The sequence below is a fragment of the Neolamprologus multifasciatus genome, chromosome 14 (assembly GCF_963576455.1).
Source record: "Neolamprologus multifasciatus chromosome 14, fNeoMul1.2, whole genome shotgun sequence".
NCBI classification, from domain to species: domain Eukaryota; kingdom Metazoa; phylum Chordata; class Actinopteri; order Cichliformes; family Cichlidae; genus Neolamprologus; species Neolamprologus multifasciatus.
In genome coordinates this window covers 1,552,729-1,575,070 of record NC_140452.1, presented here as the reverse complement: position 1 = coordinate 1,575,070, position 22,342 = coordinate 1,552,729, and the positions used below count along the sequence as shown (strand labels likewise).

Below are 22,342 nucleotides of genomic sequence, written 5' to 3'. Positions count from 1 at the left end.
TGTGAAGACAAGCTGTGAGGTTTAACATCTGTGAGGCTGCGGGTGACAAAACACCTCGTCACATGCTGCTCCCCGAGCTCAGGCGTGATCAGACTGACAGCGCCTTTAAAACCCAACCTCGTCTTCCCGAGTCGCAGCGAAACGATAAACGCTGAACTAAGAGCGCCGTCTGCTGCTGTGGGAGCACAAAGAAACCGTGATATCGATGAAAGAAAACCACCTGCTCATCTCTTACATTATCGATGACCCGAGATGGTACAAACACCAACGTTTTCTACATGTGCATTCCTTTAAAGGCCACCAGGGGGCGACACCTGAAAGAAAAGACGAGGAAATAGCTCATGGACCTCATTACTGGTTTCCACACACCAACACAGTGATGGTGTAAATCAGGAGTGTCAAACATGAGGCCCGTGGGCCAGAATCTGCCCGACGATGACTCCAATCCGGCCCACTTTAAGTTTTGCAGTTTTCCCTCCACGCCAAACTACAGGATATGCTCTGTGAATTAATGAAAACTTTACATTGTGAATAAATAATTACAGGACAGTCTGAGCGATGAGCTACCAGAACCTTCTCTGCAACTTTCCTACCTGTTTCAAGCCGACTACACATCACAGTTGCATCACATTGCAGACTGAGAGAGCGAGCGGCTTGATTCTGGGCCTCAGGCCGCACTTTGCCCCCGTGTGCGGTCGATTCTGCACAAAAAGGTGGCGAAAAAGCCGAAGGAAAACCTGGAAGTGCTGCTGAAGGATACTGGAGGCACGCGGTCGTGTTTTGATTTGAACTTGAGCAAAGTTGGGGGTGAAATCTTTACGGCTTCAAAAAGGCTTCATGCAGTAACAGATCTCATTAGCAGAGGACTCACTGAGGGCGAAACATCAAAGCAGGGCAAAGCGCTGACGTCGAGCTGAACGCCGACTTCACCAACTGCAGAGCAACTCATGAATAACTCGGCCTCTTCCTACCAGCTCCTTACTGGAGAACTTGAAGTCCGCAGACTCTGAAGGAGCTGATCAAGCACAAGTGCTGCGTAATAGTTTCTTTAAGAAGCTGTTTGTTGCATTGCCAAGAAAACAGGAGGCGGAGGCGACGGCGGGGAGTCGGCTAATGAGAGACGAGAGCTGCAGCTAGCTCATAAATGTGTAAACGCAGACAGCCGTCCGGTTCTCCGACGCTCTGCTGCTGCTCTCCGAGAAGCTTTCTCTGGAGGGAACGCCGCTCGAGCTCAGGTCGACTTTTATCTCGTTATTCTGCAGGAGGACTAAAACATAAAGGTTTGCAGTTACTTCAAGAAAAGAAAAATGCCGCCTGGAATCACACCGTGGGGATCTGACGATGCAACGCTCATTACAAATCAAACAGAGAACACGGAGGAACCCACAGCAAACAGGGAGGTGAGTTTTCTTTATGCAATCCACTATAAACCCACAGAACATACAACAGCACGGGAACCTCAAATTAAAGCTGAGCTTCAACTTTCTGAGCTTTAAAAAGCTGAAGGCAACCAATGAACTTCTTCAGTGTTGACGGACCCTCAACAGACACAGGTAAGGGAAGCCCTGAATCTGAATCTATCAAAGTGAACATAAGGATAAGCTTCATTTGTCAGTTGCAGACAATATACAAACTTACACTGGGGAGAGGCTAGAAAAAGGGATAGACAGTGAAATATGTAACATATGTTACAAAGTCAGGAGAAAAAAGTGTTTCTGGCCATGATGACGTCCAACAAGTGAGTCATCATGAGGAGGAAACACAGGAAACTCCGTAGCACACAAAGAAGCACAGATATCATCACACTATACGCCATGACAGACAAGCAGCATAAAGGCGGGGAGTACGCCGATGTACGCAGTGGTCGCGGACGCTGCAATTCCTCGCGCCTCCAGCTGAGCCGCTGTCTCCATCGGGGGAGGGGGGGGGGTAAGCACAGTTACTGTAACAGCAACTGTGCAGCAACCAAGGTGTCTGTTCAGGGTTCGAGTGGGAGGAGCCAAACGTCTGAAAGCAACGTTAATAACTATGACCTGTTTACGTTCAGTTTTTTAATGTCGTGATGAGTTCAGACCTCTTTAGAGGGGGAGGGGCTTCAAAGTAACTGCCCGGATTTGTTCAAGTTGGGAGGTTTCCTTCCTCAAAGATTCCTGCGTCATAGACAGGAAATGTTCTTATATGGCGATCTCAGGTGTGCAGAAGGCCTGCTGTTAAAACCTTCTGTTTGCAAGAGACAGCCAATCAGAGGAGAGCTGAGTTAAAGCTGCACATTAAATTGGACCTGTGTTATTTCCTGTCATATATCTGCTACTTTACGAGCCAATCAGAAGGACAAAGGATGCCCTGTGTAAGATAAAGAAGGATTATTTTGACTGGTGACTCGTGCTAAGCTGCTCTGATCAGCGTGGTCATGAACCTGTCTGAGAGCTCGCTGCAGCAGTGTTCCCGTCCCGCCGTAACACGGCAAACCTTTGCTCTCCGAATCGTTCCACCCACCTGGTTTCCGGCGTACTGGTCTTTTCTTTCCGCTGCAGAAGCGAACTTTGCTAAAGACGCTGAAGATGTGTCGCTCACACAGAGACCGCGGGTCTTTACTGGGACTTGAGCGTCGCTTGTTAGTGGCGACTTTGTCGCTGTTGGACTCGCGGGCCTGGCGCTTCTGTCTGATCAGGGAGCTGGCGATAGCCGCCGCCATATCTCTGAGAGGAGGACGAAGCCACAGAGGAACAAAATATCTGCTCCTGCTGTCCGAGTCTGAGGCTGACGACCCTTCAGTCCAAAACAGGTGACATGTCGCCTGACGGGTCCCTTATGGCAGATCGTTGATCAGGAACCAAAACGTTAGAGATCCGCTGTGAGGAACAGCCGATGCACGACGGTCACACGTACAGGCTTCAAAACAAAAACACCAGAAGGATCCTGAAAATCCACAAAAGTGAAGAACCCGGAAGTCGTTTCACGTTCGTGCGATTCTCCGCACAAAACCTGTGAGAACTCCGATGTTAGGAAACAGATATTCCTCTTAAACAGTTTAAATAGCTGATTTATGAGTGTATGTTTACATGTTGAGGCTTCCTTTCTGATGACTAATCCAAAGAACGGTGATGAAGTCCCCGCACTCTTCAGCTGAGGGTTTGGAAATAGATCACAAATCCTGATGGAGCTCTGAAAGACGGAAACTTTAAATATCCAGAGAAGAACGGATACCTGTTCCCTGGATAACCCCACAGGTTCCCACACAAGTTAAGATGCAGCACTGGCCTGGAGACGATTAACAAAGGAATAAAGAAAAACTCTGAATGAACATTTGTTGAGTGATTACGCCTCGATCGAAGAGCTCATCGTGTCTGCTGGGTAATTTATCACTTTAGGTCGCCTCCATCTTTCAGACGCTCCGATGGAAGCGCACATGGCAGCGGGGATTTTCTCGATTTACGCGCCACAAACAGAAGAATCAAAGAGCTTCACCGTGACGTTTCTTCACATCTCTGTGGAGCGAGAGGAAAGCGTCTTCATCCTCCCGCCTACATCAGCTCGTCAACAACTTCCCCACATGCAGAAAAAGAGGAACAAACCCGAGAAGTTCAGAATTATCCCGGAGACGAGCCGATAAAGCCGCCGATTCCACGCGCGCTCCGCTCTGCTCTATTTTACTCTACTCTGTTCTCCTGCCTCATCCTCTCCTCCTCCTCCTCTTCCTCGCAGGCTGAGAGCTGCTGAATGTGAAGAGAGAGGAGCGAGGAGAAAAGAGAGCAGCCGTCAGCGAGAGATCGAGGAGAGAGAGAGAGATGGAGAGAGGAGAGGTGGAGGTGTGGAAGAAGCTCCTAAAAATATTCCGCCTGATGTTTCATGTTGCTCCCACATCAGACCACTCCATCTTCACTGCAGCATCCCGACGCACACGAGCGCGTTACAGGACGACTGGTTACTACAGAGCAACATCAGCATCGAGTCGTGCATGTTAGAGAAAAAAACCTTTCGTTTCACTTTAATCTTCAAACCAGATCATCACAAATTACAGCCAACCGCTGGCTTCTGCACTGAGCGCCAACATTTTGTTTGTTTGGACCCAAAAGTGACCATATCTGGACACGAGCGTGGTTAGAAGACCTCATCAATTTTTAAATGAGGATTTTCTGCTTTTGTTTTGAAAATATATCTACAGGAAAGGCAAAAGCAGCTCAGTCAGAATCCTGCAAACAACACGGCGCTGTCTGATATCATCTTTTCTGCACATTTGAGATTGCAGCACAAAATCAGCGTTCGCCTCGTCCGCGCACAAACATGTTCTGGAGAGCATCAGCATGAAAACAACTTCAAAAGCTACGTTTTCACTGACCTGATTGAAAAATAAAACGACTGAATTTTAGGATTTTGGGGTTGTTTTTGTAGCAGGACACAGTTTGAGAAAATTCAAAAACAGTAATTATTACAGAATTATTAGCAACGAGCACACTTCTCTAGAAAATTGCCACATAGTTCAGACACAGACCTCATCATTTTGAACATTAACAAAAAATAAACTTTTATTGATCCCTGTGGGGAAATTCCTCTCTGCATGTGACCCATTCACTCAGCAAAGCAGTGGGCAGCCACCAGTCTAGCGCCCGGGGAGCAGTGTGTGCTCAGGGGTACCTCAGGGTAGCCGTTCAATGGATTTGAACCCCCAACCTTCTGATCATAGGGCCACCAATCTACCTACTGAGCTCTCCCTGCCCCTACGAAGCAGCTTAGTGTCACTTTGAGAAGGAGAGTGTGTTGTAAGAGGCGGAGCTCCCACAGGGCTGCTCCGTTATGGCAAAAATCCGGATCACTTAAGGAAACTGAGGCATACTGAGTGTCTTGATGCTCAATCATCCAGGTAAGGAGATCCCAAAAGGTTGAGTCAGGTGACGTCTTCATTCCCAGCTGACTGCAGGTTTCAACATTATAAACGGGACATTTGGACAATGACTGAAACCAGCCAATGGGCTGGGAGGTCACTTTCTTTATCATTGATATGCAAATTCACATCAACGACCATGAGTCCCATTGACAGAGTTGGGGAATGGCTGCAATCACAGCATGTAAGATGGTGACAGATGGGCCTTAGGCCCCTCCTCCATTCAGAGATGGTCTTTCCCTTTTCACGTAAATGGCCTCCTTGACTCCGCCCTCAAACCAGCGTTCCTCCCTGTCTGTTACATCCTCATCAGTGTCCGCTGGCCGGTAGGTGTGACTACGCTGCAGAGTAGCTCTTGTGTGGGTCCATCCACTTTGAGGTTGTTTGGTTTTGCATGGAGGAGGTTGGGGTGGATGGATGGGTGCAGGAAACAGAAATGTCCTGATCTTTTCCTCATCTGATCATATTCCTGATGAAACCAGATATTTACATTTATATTACTACATAGCAGACGGCTTATTTAACAGTGATTTGTGGCCCATCTCTTGCTGCTGTGGGTTTTATTATGGAGCAGAAGCCCCGAGGAGATTCTGATTTATTCACGGAGGGAGCAGATAAACGCGGTGCGGTAAAAGTCTTTTTCCATGAAGCATGTAGTCAGTTTAAAACAACGGAAACAAGGCGCATGTTAAATTGTTGAGCTCTGCAACCTCTCAGTTTCTGCTCTGAAGCCTCTCTGCTGTGCCGCGCTCACATTTCCTGTCAGGGCTGTGAAGTCAACTGCAGGGTTACATAAAGGCATCTTTATTCCCGCTGCATCGCTACAGCGGCAGCACACACGGCTCACGAACACGTCGCCGCGGCTGAATAACCGTGAGATCTGCTCCAAGTCAGGAAAAGCTCTCTGAGCCCGCAGGCAACGGCGTGATCTGACACTCAGCCCGCCGTCCTGTCGTTCTGCGCTCAGAGCAGAAATGATTCACTCATCGCTTCACATCTGATCACGCTGCGAATGCTGGAAAGCTGCAGCCTCAGGTGGGGAGACAAATCCAGAAAACTGATCCCAGCTCTGTGCACACGGCTGAGTCTGAGCCTCATTATGAAAGAGATAAATCTACAACATTTCAAATATGGATTAAAACACAGCATTTTTCTAGATTCGTTAAATGATTCTTTGGCATAAGATTTCCACTGAAGCCTCTTTATTTCAGACCTCTTACTACTACTGCTTCTACAACTGATTGTTAATACAGTTAACCTCTCAGCAGTCGTGCTATTGGTCAGATGATGTCATTAAAACGGCTCCAACAGCACATACAGTCCAGAGGTGCAGTTCAGGTGAAGCCAGCAGCTACAGCCGCCTGTGTCACCAATGGATCTATTAATGCAAACTTTAAACCTTAATACAATTTAAACAGGTGAGTTATTAATAAATTGTCCTATGAAGGAAGAAATGATTTATAGAGACCAAAATAGTTTTTATAGACACGAGCGTGGTTAGAAGACCTCATCAATTTTTAAATGAGGATTTTCTGCTTTTGTTTTGAAAATATATCTACAGGAAAGGCAAAAGCAGCTCAGTCAGAATCCTGCAAACAACACGGCGCTGTCTGATATCATCTTTTCTGCACATTTGAGATTGCAGCACAAAATCAGCGTTCGCCTCGTCTGCGCACAAACATGTTCTGGAGAGCATCAGCATGAAAACAACTTCAAAAGCTACGTTTTCACTGACCTGATTGAAAAATAAAACGACTGAATTTTAGGATTTTGGGGTTGTTTTTGTAGCAGGACACAGTTTGAGAAAATTCAAAAACAGTAATTATTACAGAATTATTAGCAACGAGCACACTTCTCTAGAAAATCGCCACATAGTTCAGGCCTCATCATTTTGAACATTAACAAAAAATAAACTTTTATTGATCCCTGTGGGGAAATTCCTCTCTGCATGTGACCCATTCACTCAGCAAAGCAGTGGGCAGCCACCAGGTGAGTTATTAATAAATTGAGTTATTAATAAATTGAGTTATTAATAAATTGAGTTATTAATAAATTGAGTTATTAATAAATTGTCCTACGAAGGAAGAAATGATTTATAGAGACCAAAATAGTTTTTCTGTCAGGCTGTAAACGCACTTATTTCTGCTGTGGGAGTCTTTTTGGACTGACTCTGGCGCCCCCTGTGGACATCAGAGGGACTGCACCTGTGTGTTGGCTTCATTTTTAGAGGTTGCTGTCATATTTCTGGCATCCAGTAGCCATTAATATCTGCATATTTGTGTTTTAATTACCGTGTTTGCATTGATGCATTGATGTGTAAATGGAAAATAATACAGATCCATATTTTTATTCTGGTACTTCAAGGCATAACTTTACATTACATTACAGTTTCTTTAAGCCCTCCCAATAAGTGAGCTTTCATCTGATTGACCAACTCTGTAAGCCTACCGAGGGGCACGTATAGGCCCAGTGTTACCAGTAATCAGTCCAAACCGAGAACTCAGAGCATCTGAGTGTTCGGCTCAAACAACTCACCTAACAGGTGGTGAGGTACCTGAAACCCCACAAATGGCTTCTTAGTCAGACGTCTACACCTACTGTGCTAAAGACAGGTGACCACAAGATCTTATTATTATGGGGGTGGGCACTTATGCTAAAACGCTGGTAACCTTTGCTTCCTATGCGGCGTACTGAGCTGCTGCAGCTATTCTCCTGTTAAATCTGCTGATTAAAGCACATTTTGGGGGTTTTAGGATCTGGTTCTGATCCAGATCATCTCATTTTTCTTTCTGAAGAGTGAAATCCTGCAGTTTGACCCGGTGACAAGTGTGAAACACTTTCAGCAAACAGGTCATTTCAGCGCCGTTAAAGACGAAGGCTCCACCTCTCTTTGGTTTGTCTCTGGACCTGAGGCCGAGGCGTCCAGCAGGATCCATGCTCATGCACCGAAGTGAAACTGAATGGGATTAACTTCGTCACTAACCGGGTGCGCACGTGTCAGTGAACGCACCATCATGCTGAATGTAGGCCTACACTCTCGCAGAAAAAAAACAGGTCAGCGTCTTTAATTACTGTCGTGTATTTGCGTCCTCGTACCTGCTCAGTGGGACCGAGGGAGGACAAACGTCTCCGTCGCTCACTCTGATTATCAGATCCTGACGCTGCCAGTTATCCTTCCAGATCAGGTCAACAATGTCTGACTCACTCGACGTTAAAAGGATCGTGTTATTAACTTACTGCTTTCTGATATCTGTAGAAACAAATGAAAATGCTTATTTGAGAGGAGATGTGCTCATGTCTGCCTCTAAATCTCTTAACCCAGTTCTCTGAGGTCTGTGGGCTAAATCCAGCTCTTCTCAAGTTTAGTCTAGCACATCGCACATCTCCTTGTAGCTCCTCCATTCCTTAAAAGCCCACTTTCTATTGATTGGTGAACACGTGGACGCCTGCCAAGAGCACGGAAAAATCATAGTAAAGAAAACGCTGGAGGCCAACTCCAAGGCAACCACACAAGCGTGGAAGATAAAGATACGAAGCACCGTCCAGTGTTCTCCACAGACCTGAAGCTCGTCGGCAAAAGCAGAGACGCACATAGATTCAGGAGTGGAGTGACCATCAGTCACATCCTGTACATGCACGACTTAAATCCGTACGCCACGATAGAGCGAGGCATCGACTCAGTGATCCATGTAATCAGGATCTGCAGCGAGGACATCAGGATGTCAGAGCTGTAAGAGCGACACGTGCTGAGAAGCTGAACGGCAGCAATAAGAGTTTTTAAGGGAGTTTTTCCTTCCCACTGTCGCCAAAGTGCTGCTCATAGGGGGTCATATGATTGTTGGGCTTTTCTCTGTATCTATGAAGCGCCTTGAGGCGACATTTGTTGTGATTTGGCGCTATATAAATAAAATTGAATTGAAAATTGAATTGAAGATCCAAGCCATCGACATGAACGTCCCCGAGACACCAGCTGGGATCAGAAGGTGTCACAGGAGGAAGTTACCGATTTCTATGTATGTGGCCATTGGAGGAACTGCAGCTTTAAGCTTAAACAAACCCTTTTCTTCTTCTTTTTATACACTTTTAGTACTTTGTGTCGTTTCTATAAGTGATGTCAGGACAGATGAGTTTAATTCAGGGTTTGTTTGGTCCACATCGACTCTGCAGCCTGCATCAGCGACAAGACGACTGTCAAACTGTTAGCTTGCTACTGTTGATATTTATCCTCCAACTGTTCACTGTAGACAAACACCTGTACGACATCACTGACCTGTCCTGATGGTCGCAGGTTCGACATCTGCTGAATAATGTAAGTGTGATAGGTTCATACCTGGGAGGGTCCAGGACCGAAGGACAGGAAATCCACTGTGGCAGCAACACAATCGATCCCACGGCTCATTAACACCCAGCAGGTGTGTGTGTGTGTGTGTGTGTGTGTGTGTGTGTGTGTGTGTGTGTGTGCGCGGGTACAGTTCAGGTATGTTTCCTGATCAATAGACAGACTGCCTCATCAGAGGGCAGCAGAATGTCAGCAGGGCAACAGCAACACCATTAAACTGCCAGAGAATGCAGTACTCACAGTACTCACAGTACTCACAGTACTCACAGTACTCGCAGTACACAGGTTGCTCATGGATTGAGAGAACCTCTCAGACTGAATATATGTGTTTAATACTGCATTTGTCTTCTGCCCAACACAGTGAGTTAACCACAGAGTCTGACTCACAGCAAAAGGTGGTTTAGACCCACTAAGCTGCACAGCTCTGCTCTCACTGCTGTCCTGTAATAAAGAGGTTAGACTGAAACATAAATAACTGAAACAGGGACCAATAACAAACCAACAACGACTAAACACTGTGGTAGGAATGTGTTGGTCTAAACAGAAAGGTGAGAATGTGGAGCAGGTAAACTCGATAAGGAAAACAACCACAGCAAGAAAAGAAGGAGAGAGAGTGTGACACGAGTGAGGCACTTAATCAAGGATCGAACCTGTGAACTGAGGAAGGAAGGGACCAAGAAAGAGATGAGGTAAATTATTAGTTTCTGAAAGAAACAAAAGATGAGGCACAGGTGAACATAATCAAAACAATAAGCACTGTGAGAGTGAACACAGGAAACAGGAGAAAACAGGAACGAGGAAGATGTGCAAAGCGAGATCAAAAGGCCGCGATGATGAACCAGGACAGCTCTGGGATTTACTTGCAGGAAGACAGTAAGTATGAGACGGGAGGTGTTTTCAAAAATAACCTGGAAAAAATCTATTCCAGGTCCATCAGAGACACATTCAGCCCAAAACTGAGGAAAGACTCCAACAAACAGCGGCGTGGGCGGCACAGAGGACGGCCGCTGGATGTTGAAAATGTTAACAGCAGCACGTATTGTTCCTCCGTCTATTGTTTCACGCCGAGCGTGCACACAGCGATATATTTTTGAAAATCTGCCGTTTCTCCTGCCGATGACTCACTGCTCATAACAAACACAAGCTCAGAAAGCCGGCCCGCCATCACAGAGATGATCCGAGAAGCGGGATTGAGACGACTTTATAGGACGGCGTGAACGACACGTCCAGAGGTGCGGTCAGACTGGACTCTGCTGCATCTACAACATGAATCTGATTAAAAACAGCAGCACTTCATATGTGCTTTACATAACAGTGAGGGCATCAGGTGGAGAGCTTTTATGTAACACGTGTAGTTTATTGATTTTGACTTGATTTAATGGAAAATAGAAATGATGTGTGAAGAACTGTGAAAGTCTTTATTTGGTCATTCCCAGGAACGCAGAAAGAAAGGAATTTTTTCCTCTGTGAAAGCAGGGAAAGGGTTTTTTTATTATATGGACTCTGATTCGTTTTAAGTGTTATGTAATATAAATTTGATAACGTTTGAGTATTTCTGTCTCAGTGAACGGGCTCTGTTCACTGGAGAGATGCTGCCATCTGCTGGATGTCATGTGAACTGCAGGTTTGAGTCTGTGGGGAGGAATCAGTTCATAAAGTTTTTTAATCTGTTTTCTTCTTGTTTTGGATTTAATGTTTGGATATAAAGTTGATGTTTTTTCCACTTTTACCTTAAACCTACAAAGAAACATTAAAGTAACTTTTCCCTGATCTGGAAATAGGCCGTAAACACTTGGATTGTGTAAGAGATTATGTGTTTTACATATACATATATAAATATAATATATTTTAATGAGGTGGAGTTAGTGTGACGCCGTATCGAGGCTTGAATGATCACATGCATGGCTAAATGCCCGGTGGGCCGATGATACATATTGTCCAGATGCTGGTTGATGTGTAACAATAACTCTGGGTCAATATCTGGGTCAGATATAAACCAAGTGGAGTTTATTTTCGTTGTGATGACTTTTTACAGTCAGTTACAATAACTCGTACCGCTACTAGCTAGCATGACGGAGTTTCTATCCAGCTGGGTGGTGCTATGATGTTACTGACAGTGAACTTTATTTTATTCATAAGGTTTGTTATTAGAGTTTCCAACCGTCCTGTACAAAACGGAGTCGTCTCGTATTCAGAGAAAATATGACGCGTTTCATGTTGAGCTGAGAAGGAACAGTTTGTCCCGAACTTCAGCTACAATGAAAAAGACACAAAGCTGGAGTTATTCTGTCTTTACGCTGCAGCTGCCTCTTCTCCTCTCATTCTCCCCCCTCGCTCTCCTGTTACTACTTTAATCATGAAACTGATCAATGATCAGCTGATCGTCTTTTCTCTCTTGTTTGTTTATCGCCCACTTTGCCCCAGAAAGATGAAACCAGGAGATGTCCTTACTGAATCATCAGAGCTGAACAGGTGATGGAGAAACAGGTTTACCTTTTAGGTGACATGGATGAGTTGAAGTTATGAACTGTTTCTGAGAGACAAATAACACCAGGATCCTTTTCTAAGTAGCTGACAGCTGGTAACTGTGCAGGGGCGGGTCTAGCAAAGTGTTGCCAGGGGGCCAGGTGGGGCATTAACAGGGAGAGGGGGGCACAAAGAAATACTTTTCTTTGTTATGTCATTTAAAAACTTTTAATAAATAATTATCTGAATCTTACAACCAAAGTTTTTCTCTGATGTAAAATGTATAGAAATCACACATATACCAACAAGACTGTACATCACTGTCACAACAGCGTCTGTTTTCATTCAAAGGCTTTATGGCTTTAATACCTGGGGGGCCGGTCTCTAGTCAAAATGCCCGGGCCCATTTTTGTCCCAGTCCAGCCCTGATCACATGACCACAGACTGAACACAAAGCAGCTTCTCTACATCCTGCAGCCTGGTGGATCTGAAGAGGTTCACATCCACCTGTGACTTTCCTCCTGAATAAACACCACAGAAGAAGAACTGAACAGCCAAAGCTCAAGCTGACACGGCTGCTTCTTATTCGCTGTCAGCGAGGCGTCGTCACAAACTGCATTCTGGACGTTTTGCTTGCGGCCAACGTTGAGATTTAACTTTTGAAGCACTGACCAATCAAACCACATTATGCAAATACTGCGAGAGAGCACGGTGGCTGCCTGCACAGGTGGGAAAGATTCAGCCTGTTGTACATCAACAGTACCTGTAGCTAGCTTGTCTGATGCTAACTGCTGACTCATCTAGCTGACTACTCATCTAATTGTTGCTATGACAACCATACTTGTAATATATAGATAGATACCCACCTAAAAGGAGCTCCAGTGATCCTTCCTGCCTGAAACTTTAAAGGTAATTTCTAGATGAGACTGTGTATTTAGCATGTGGCTAGCAGCAGCGTTTAAGCTAACGTGAACGCAGTGAAGCAGCAAGGGTTAACCTCGCCTCAGCTTTGAGGCGATTGGAATATAAAACCCCTTTCTAGTTTTTTTCAGCCAATCAAAGTGCTTTACACCACATTGACTTTTACCTGCATGCTGTGGATTTAGCATCAGACGGGTCTCTGCTGAACCCGCTAACGTTAGAGTGCAAAAAAACAAATCTTCAAAAACAAGATGTTGCTTTTCAGGTTTCTTAAATTCATTTTGCGGTTCCAAATTAATCCAAGTGGGTGAAAATTCAGTAGAAAGGGGTGATGCAGACCTAACTCCACCCTCAGTCACTCTTAAAGCCAAACCCTAACTCTCAGAGCCTGGAGCGTTTCTGTTCGTCTGGATGTTTTCCTGTTTCCTCTTTCTCCACACACTGAGCCCTGAAGTGGGTGTGGCGTTCACTGTCTACTAGAAAGAACTCCTAACCCTAAACAGGTCACCTGGTGGATGTTACAGAGCTTCCCCCTCTCCAAGGGTCAGGTGCAGACCTCGCAGTTAAAAAGACAAAAAACCTCAACAGATCAAACAATCAAAAAGACAAAGAAACCAAAAAGATTCAGATCCACATAAATCTGAAGCATTCGTCACAATAAACACTACACCTACAAAAATCACTGAAATCAGGATTAAAACCTTTTTTCTGACCTGGAACATGAACTTTTACCACCACGTCTGCTGAATCATCCGGAGGGTTCAGTTCACGAGTCTCTGCAGACGCCTGAGCTCCTTTCTCAGACCTCTGCTGGTCACATCTCACCTCATATCTGTGGTTCATATCCACAGTTATTCTCATAGTGACACATGTAGTTTGCAGCTGTCCTCTGTATTTGTTGCTGTGTGTTTCCTCTCAGTCTCATGGAGGAGGAGGAGATGCCGACGGTGCCCAGCAGAGGGAGACAGAGACCCTTCTACAGCTCCTCTTCCTCAGCTCCTCTTCTGTGTGTTTTCAGACGATGTTTCGGTCGTTGTGAATCATTCATGTCATCATGTCAGACACTTTGAAGGATTAAAAAGAGAAGCTGAAAACACTCATGTTCTCATTTTAAACCACACGTTCACACAGCAGCAGCTCGAGGTCAGCTTTCTCTTCCTCCATCAGCTAAAGAGTCATTTTCAGTAACGTCCAATGTCAGTCGAGTAAATTAGTTATAGAGATGCCAGCACTGCACACACACACACACACACACACACACACACACACACACGTTTGTTTGGTATCAGCACCGAGCGTCTGCACAATTAAAAATCATCTGAACTGAATTTATAACCTGTTTTTATTCGGTTTCAGACGTTGGAGTTTATGATGCAGGACACCTGCTGAAGTCTAACCTGAGGCGTTCTGCGACTGTCACACTGATGGTTTCTATAACTGTGAATCTTGGACTTGTGATTGACGAGCCTAAAGCCAATCAGCATGCAGAGGACGACTCAACTGTGACTGAAAGTGGATGAGTCCACAAGAAGTGTTCAAGCCAGAAAAGCTGCTTTCCCGCTGACCGCAGCCACAGCTATCGCCATCTGGTGGCCTCAAGATAGAATGCAGGTTTATGGCTCTGCTTCGTCCTGAAACGTTATTATTCACTGCAGATGATCAGATATCCAAAGTCCTACGACGCGTTTCTGCCATCAAATTCAAAATGAGCTCATAGTGTTTCCTCTACTGTAGTAAAATGTGGGTTTATGAGACTAAACTAGAACTGAGGATGTAAAGACTGTAAAACAGCTGAAAAAAAGAAACCAACTCTGGAAACTTTCAGAAACCAAACTGAATTAGAAACAGGAAGTTAACATGAAAGATAAATCTGTGACGAGCTGCCGACCAAGCAGTGACGTGTTTCTGCTTCTCCTTAAGTTTGACCCACGTGGTCTGAAAAACTAAAGATCTACAGCAGACCTGGAGGACCTGACACAGGAGCTGAGAGACGGTGATCGACTGTTTCACCGAAGCTTCATCAGAGATGCTCTCAGTGGAAGGACGGCTGTCAGGAAGTTGCTTCACTGAGCAGAGGAACAGGTCTGATGGAGAGATGGACGCACATCAAGGTCAGGAGGAGGTCAGGAGGAGGTCCATCAAAGAGGCTCAGACATCAGAGAAACACGGTGGAGACTCTGTCATGGTTCGGGCTGCGTGTCAGTCAGCGATGTTGGACATCTTTGATAAAACTGATGAAGTCAGAGTTTGAGCCATCATGCAGTAACATCTGGAAACATCTGCGTGGCAGCAGCTTCATTTTTCAGCATCACAATGATCCCAATCACACTGTTAATGCAGTGAAAGCACACCTGGGTAGAAACGCACACGTCGGTCACGGGTCGGCCTCCCAGAGCCCGAACCTCACATCACTGAAGCAGCGTGAGATCATCCTGAGAGCAAAGGCAGAAACATCCACAGAGGATGGAGGACTGAGACGGCTTAACGGCACAACAGAGAGCTGAAGAAGAAAGGTGCTCATACAGGATATTCTGCGTCTGCATTTATTTTAATAACTGACTTTTTCCTACAAAACATAAACAAGTGTGTGTGTGTGTGCGCGATTTCTACTCGAGTCCGTCTGGAGTCACTTGATATGGACGGGTCTCCGGGTCGGAGCAGCAGAAATGCAAAGTGCTGACTGAGCCGAGCAGACGAACAGCTGCTCAGACAGAAATACACCGAGCTGTGAATATAACGGAGACAACACACACACACACACACACACACACACACACACACACACACACACACGCACACACACACGCACACACACACACACACACACACACACACACACACACACACACACGCACACACACACACAGTGTGTGGGCTAATTTTAGTTAGCGTGTTCTGTTTCTGTCACAGGCCTTTAAATGTTGCTCTCGCTGCTTTTTGTTTGACACAGAAACTAAAACGAGAAACTCCAAGAAAACTGACCCAGAATCTCCCCCCGCACTGCCAGTTTATTAGGCACGCTTATCCAAAGTAATTCAGCAGTTTTTCAGGTTAGAGACGAGCTTATTGTCACCGTGGATCATCATGGCTTCAGCTCTGGGCTGTTGTTTTATCAGCCTGTCGCTTCAGCTCGACTCCCAGCTGTCAGAGGATGAGCTTGGAAAACGTTCAAATAAAGTCACAGAAGCTTCTGCAAACTGCTGGAAACCTCGAGTCAAACAGGCCACGCCCCTAAAAATGGTAATTATAAACAGGCAATGATCTGTAGAGACGAAACCAGTTTGTTTTATCAGGTTGTAAACATGTTTAGTTCTGCTGGAGGAGTCTGGGGGGACTGACACCCCCAGTGGACGTTAGAGGAACTGCAGCTTATTCCTGGGAACCAAAAACATCAGGACATGTTATTGGAGGGGGGTGGACACCTGGAGTCCAGATGTGAGGTTTAACTGAGACTTCCTGCTGTCTATAAACGAAGGACGACAGGTTTCTGTCCTGCTGCCGAGCAGCTGATGGGTTTGTGTGTTTATATATAAGCAGATATTTTGGTGATGTGAGAATCTGTCAGTCATCAGCTGATGAAGGTGTGAGACACCGAGACCTTAACGTTGATATTTATAATCTTCCACGAACACGGGACATGTTAGGACGCGGCGAGGACGCGGCGAGGACGCGGCGAGGACGCACAGTAACATTTGCAGAAGCTGGTTTTTGATACTTCACAGGCTAAACGTCATCATACAAACACACCTGCTCATGAAGCGCAGAAAAAATAGTTTTCTGTGAGCTTTCTGTCATTTATACGAGTCGCAGGTGTTTTACTGTGTGCGCAGGTTGTGTCCCTGCAGTCACACTCAGGTGTTTGCATGTCATTTGCCTTTCTTTTGCTGCACAGACACCTCGACCTGCAACACAACATGGGATCCAAGCAAGCGCAAAAACACAACAACACACCAAACAGACACACAATAAATCCATGCAGCAGGTGTGCCGTGTTCTTCACATGTGTAGTCTTCACCTACAGATCAGCTGATGACGTGTCGACGTATTCGACATGTATCGATTTTCAGTTTTCACAGCTTTTGTTTCTTTTATCCTGACTTATCGTCTTCTTGCTTTGCAACAGATCAGCCGTCTCTGCTTCGCTGTCCTCTTGTCTACAGTCAGACTGCAGGCTGTTACAGTCTGTGCTGACCTGTCATGATACATGTGGGCTCGGTGCTGTGTGCTGGTGGCTCAGCAGACAGGGACTGTGGGGATTCAACCAAAGTGATGACTACAGAGATGCACGTCAGCGCCGTCCTCCAACGAGGCAACAACGTCCAAGAAGTGATCCCTCTCTGTGAGAGGATCGCTGCCAGCTGAGCGAGTGTGCTTTTACAGAAGCTGCTGTTTGATTTTTATTTATCCTTCAGGTTTTTTTATTACTGTATTCTTATTCTTCACAGATTTAGTTTCAGCCTGTGGATTTTGATAAATACCTTACAAAATGACAACAAACCTTCTTGAATCTTGAAGTATTTACATAAATGCAAAATACAGAAAGTGAGATGAAACAGAATATTGCAGATGGTTTTAGAAACAACGATGATGCAGGACAAGAAGCAGGCAGGAAGTAAAAACTGAAATATGGCGAGAAAACCAACCAAAAGACAAACACTTAACAGGAAGACGAGCACAGAGGGAGGAGCCAAGTGCAATATAACAAATGGACACGCCCACTGCGACGCTACCTGGTTAGCAAGTTGTGCTATGACACCTCAAGCACAGCATTTTCCCCATGATGGTGACTGAAACTGCGTGCTCATTGGCTAACTAGTTTAGGGCAGAGGGCCGTTTCCCCTTCTTCACACATAGGCTGTGTCCCAATCCAGGGTCTGCAGCCTTAAAGGCCGCATTTTAAGGCCAATTACGTCACCACGACGCGACGAAGGCTGTCCCAATTCGAAGGCTGCTCGAAATGCGGCCCTCAAATGCGTCCTTCATTTCCCTGAATTTTAAGGACGTGGCGGTGTAGACTTCGTGGCCCAACATATCCCAGAATGCATAGCGCGGCGGTGGGTGTGGATAATTTTGCCGCAGACGGCAGAAGCGGAGCGGCCGAAGAGTAAACTTTAAGTAAGTACTGAATATTATGTCACTTATTTATGTGCAAATGTTTAATAACGAAGAACATTAAAACATTCCTGTTGGCCACATGTCAGCAAAGTCATGTGACATTAGTGACGTTTGTACTAACTTGGTTTTAAAGCCTTTACTTTAAAATATACGCCGTTCAATAGCTGAGCTTAATCAGAGAAACAAACAAACAAATGAACAAAAGATTTTCTCCTTCATTTCTGTCAAACAAAGCTGTATGAAACGTTTCCAGCTGTTAGTATCATGGTTGCTAGGCAACCTGGGCAGCGCAACGGAGGCTAGACCGTCCCATTTCACAAGCCTCGCACTTCCGGCCTTAGCGGTCTTCGAGTACGCGGCCCTTGAGGATCGTTGAGGCTGCAGACCCTGAATTGGGATACAGCCATACACAGTACCAGAAGTCTTTCTGCAACCACAGATGTCGCCGCCCTGGTGGCCATTTGAATGAATGTCGACAGTAAAACTTCACATTTACATCCAGCTTTACTGATGTGTTTGGGAAGAACAGACATGGAAACACTGGGCAGACAAACAAATACAAAATGACCAAAACTCAATAACAACACAAAAACCATGTTAGACTCTTGATTGGTTAACTTGAACAAGATATCAGTTACAGAGAAACATCATCTCTCTTCTCTGGTTCGCTGCGTGCTTTACGATGGTCACAGTCAGAATGTAGGTTCATGATTATTGTGACGTCTCTGGTTTTGGACATATTTTACACTTAAACGATGGTGTACCACAAGGCTCTGTACCTCTGCTTATCTCAAGTATTTGAGATATTCATGCTAACAACATCCTCCATGAACTAAACGTCAGTTTATCTGCAGATGACTCTCTGATGGCCGTCCTGTTAGCAAACCTCCATCAAGCACTTCCCTCAGCTGCTCCACCCTGCTGCTGCAAACACACCAGGAATTTTCCAGAACACAGAAGACGATCTCAAACTCTTCTGGAAAGTTTCAGGGTTCGGAGACGAACAAAGGCCAAAACCTCCCAAAGCTAAAACTCGTTAGTCTATTCTGAATCAGAAACACCTTCTCACATAAACTCCCCCCTAAAACAGACGTTTCTGCAGCTTCATGCAACAACAGACAGAAGCAGTCAGCGCGACCGGACTCAGGGACAGATGTTTGTGCATATTTCTGTTATTTAAAGTAAACGATAAGATTATAGAGGCGGACATGCTAACTGTGATTCTGAGCTGTGAGTCTTCCTCTGCTTTCACCAGCTCTGATCACTACAAAACAAAGTGAGTATTAAAGGACTCAGGTGGGCGCCGTGTCTCCTGAGGACTCACCCTGCTGGCTGCTGTCTTTGTGAACGCTGCCCTCCTCCTCATCGGCCTCCTCTCCTTTACTCTCTCTGGACAGCAGACGCCGAAACAGGCTGTAATAACGGGTCATGGCAGCAGAAAGCTGACTGAGGCTGAAGCTCCAGTCAGTTAATTAGTCAGTCGATCAGTACGCTAATCGATGAGGCAGCTACTGGATCTGTCGCCGAGAGCCAGTCGCTGTTAAACACAGTCGGAGGCTCAGAGTGCTGCACGCGCCTCCACGTGACCACGCGCAGCTGCTGCTACATTAATACCGAGAGAAACGCTGACAACAGCCAACAGCCAACAGTCGTAGTAAACACCGAGCGCTCGCGTGTCGCCTCCTCAAAGGTTTTCAGACGTCAGAAGGTTCGTGTTCCCGCCCAGCTGTGCGTTCGACTCACTCGGTCCGTGAGTGAGGTTCAAGTATGATTTCCTGTCCCGAGCACGAGCCGTGTCACTGTTTGCTGCCTGATAAATCACAGAGGGGGGGTCAGGTTACACAGCTGGTTCCTGCAGCAGCTCCTGGTTATGCAAAGCAGCATAAACCAAACCTCAGCAAGTTTATGAAGCACGAGAGGCTAAAAACATCGTCTGTTACTTATTTTAGCTGCTAAACCCAACTTTTAAAAATAGGTACGAGTCCCCAGATAACGAGGAGTGAGAGAAGATCTCAGGTGAAGCAAATACAATAACACAGTTTGCATTATTAGGGGCGTGGCCTCTTTGACTGACAGGTGGGTGGTGACACAGGTGGGTGTCAGGCTTCACCTGAACTGGACCTCTGGACTGATTTTGTGCTGTTGGAGCCTTTTTAATGACATCATCCAACCAATGATGTGGCTGCTGTGAGGTCACCGTGGTAACAGACCACCTATGAAGTCTGAGCTGCAGTTTTTTTGAGTAAAATTCCAGGATTTTAATTGGATGTAACAGATTAGCAGGTACCTGTGTCCGTGTGACGCACCTGTACAGCCTGTGGAGGCAGACTCAATCACTTCTGGCTCAAAGAAGTCACAGGTGTAAGTGTCAGGAGCCTCTCAGGACGTTTGTGTGTGGATCTGTCACGGCTCCAGTCAAAGGCTCGTGTGAGTTGTCTCCAAACACCAACTAGGACCGGGTTTATTTACTGTTTATTTAGAAATCTACATTATTTGCTATATTTGATGATCTTTGTCATTCTCTCGATACGATCCTGTTAATTGGTTCTTTGATATCTAAGCTGGCCTGTAATCAGGAAGGCCACGCCCTCTTATCTACCTGCGTGATCACCTGTGATTCGTCAAGAGAACTCAAACATGAACTTCAGAGAGAAACTGGAAATCCTCTGGTATCCAGTCTGTGTTTGAGGTCATCTGGCTCCCAGTACGCCAAAAACAAAGACTACCATCTGCTGGAACCTGTAACTCCTCTCAGTCCTGTGATGTCACAGCATTGATTTAGGAAAGCAGAGGTATCGGATGCAGATCCCAGCGGGGTTTCCGGAGCAGCTGACGGAGGAGACCGGCTGCTTGTTAAAGGAGAAAACGTTCGGCTGAAGCCTGAATTGTGGAGCTGATCGGAGAGCGTGTTAGTGATGAGGGAGGGCGAGGACGCAGCTCTGATGACAGCAAAGTGATGATAAATATTTTAAACATCCAAATCAATACCGGAGATTTTCCTGAAAGTACTTTACATAAAATCTTTATGTGAACTTTATGTATATAAATAAATTATATTAAGGTGCCGGTAGATGTTCCAGCTCTGCACCTTCAGATCAACATCAGCCGCTTATTTCCCATCTTTCCCTCATTTTGATCATTTCCAGCTCCGTCTTTCCGCTCTGGCCTCCACCACAGCAGCTCTGCATGAATCTTTATTTATCTCACACCGAGCCTCGGTGCAGCCTCGGTCTGAAACAAGCTGCTTTAGTCACAAACTCAAAGACTAAACAGAAGGTGGGAGGGGCTTCTGCGCGGAGCACGCCTGAAGATGATGACCATGTAAGGATGTCCCATCTCTGTGACATCACTTCTTATTACTGATTAGAGTTTAAACTGTGTTTAAAGTGAACTCATGTCACAGTTTAAAGTGTGAAGACGAGGTTAACAGCAGTAAATAAACACTCAGTGAGCTTCCACGTCTCTACATTTGCTCCTGATGATGAAGGTTCCTATAAAAACAATCTCCACTGGAGCTGAGAGCCTCTGTGAGCTCAGTCTGTTTACACGTACACCATCACCATCGTCATGTTTGAAGCTTCACATCCTCTGATTATTGGAGAGCGTTGGCTGAGAGCAAACAGCTGACCAGCAGCGGGGCTCGAGCCTCCTTTTGTCTCCGATGCTGAGGACGTGTGTTTGTTTTTCAGCTGCAGCCTCGAGCTGCTGCAGTCTGTTCCCCGTGTGACCAGCAGGGGGCGCAGAGCAGGCGTCAGGGCGTGACGATGGGGGGGTGCTGCACTGAAGGACAGATGGTTCATCCCACTGCATCCACGTTTCCCTCTGTGATCAATGAACCAATCAGCTGTCAGCAGGCTCGGCTCTCTCTGGAGATCTTCTTTTTGTGTTTATGTTAAAGATAAGAACCTTTAGGTGCTCGGCAGAGAAGAAGAATGAAACACAGCGAGAAACATGGAGGAAGGAAAACAGAGCTCAGAGCTGCAGCTGAACCCAGAGGAGAAGAAGCTGAGGCTGAATCTGTGCCTGCAGTCAGCTGATCACTTATGTAAAGCATCTTATAATCAGCTCAGTGTTTGTACGGTAATCAGTCTACACATAGTTTCACAGTTTTTTTCTATCCTTGGATCTCTATGATGTCACAAAGAGAGGGCATCTTTAACATGGCCATATGCGAGGAGCAGCCAATCAGAGAAAAGCTGGCTCAGTGGGCGGGGAGCTGGTTTCAGACAGAGGATCGAACTCTGGGTTTATTCTGAACTGTGAATCATGCAAAGCCAGCCAATGACAGCGTCAGGTGCTGAACTATCATAACAATAACGTCATCAGACGTTCATTTATCAGATGCTGTGATTGGCTCCTCTGTACGGTTCTCTGTTACAGAGCGCGCTCAGCTCACGTCCAGACCTGGTCATGACCCAGCACCTTAAATTAACGAGGTATTAAAAGCTTTTTAAGTTCACTTTATGTGCTGATGCTCTTCCCAGTCATAAGTTCATGCAGACAGACGTCAGTAAAGATGACAGAGGATAAACTGAGACCGATTTGGGCAGAAAACAAACTGTGTCCGTCTGCCTCTGAGCGAAAGGCAGAAAATAAACGATGACTCTGTCAGAATGGAT

General features: G+C 45.8%; 1 protein-coding gene across 2 annotated transcripts in view; it reads right to left on the bottom strand.

Moving 5' to 3' along the window:
• LOC146502884 (fibroblast growth factor 12-like) overlaps nt 1-22,327 on the bottom strand; it is a 37,484-nt gene extending 15,157 nt beyond the window's left edge. The window contains exon 1 of one of the 2 annotated variants that reach the window (XM_085131623.1): nt 19,048-22,327. In XM_085131623.1, the coding sequence (XP_084987749.1) occupies nt 19,048-19,153 (106 nt within the window). In that variant the 5' untranslated portion in view covers nt 19,154-22,327. Of the gene's footprint in view, nt 1-2,496; nt 2,791-19,047 lie in introns of those variants that run through there. The other variant, XM_085131622.1, reaches the window with a different exon arrangement.
• Between the last annotated feature and the right edge of the window lie 15 nt (nt 22,328-22,342).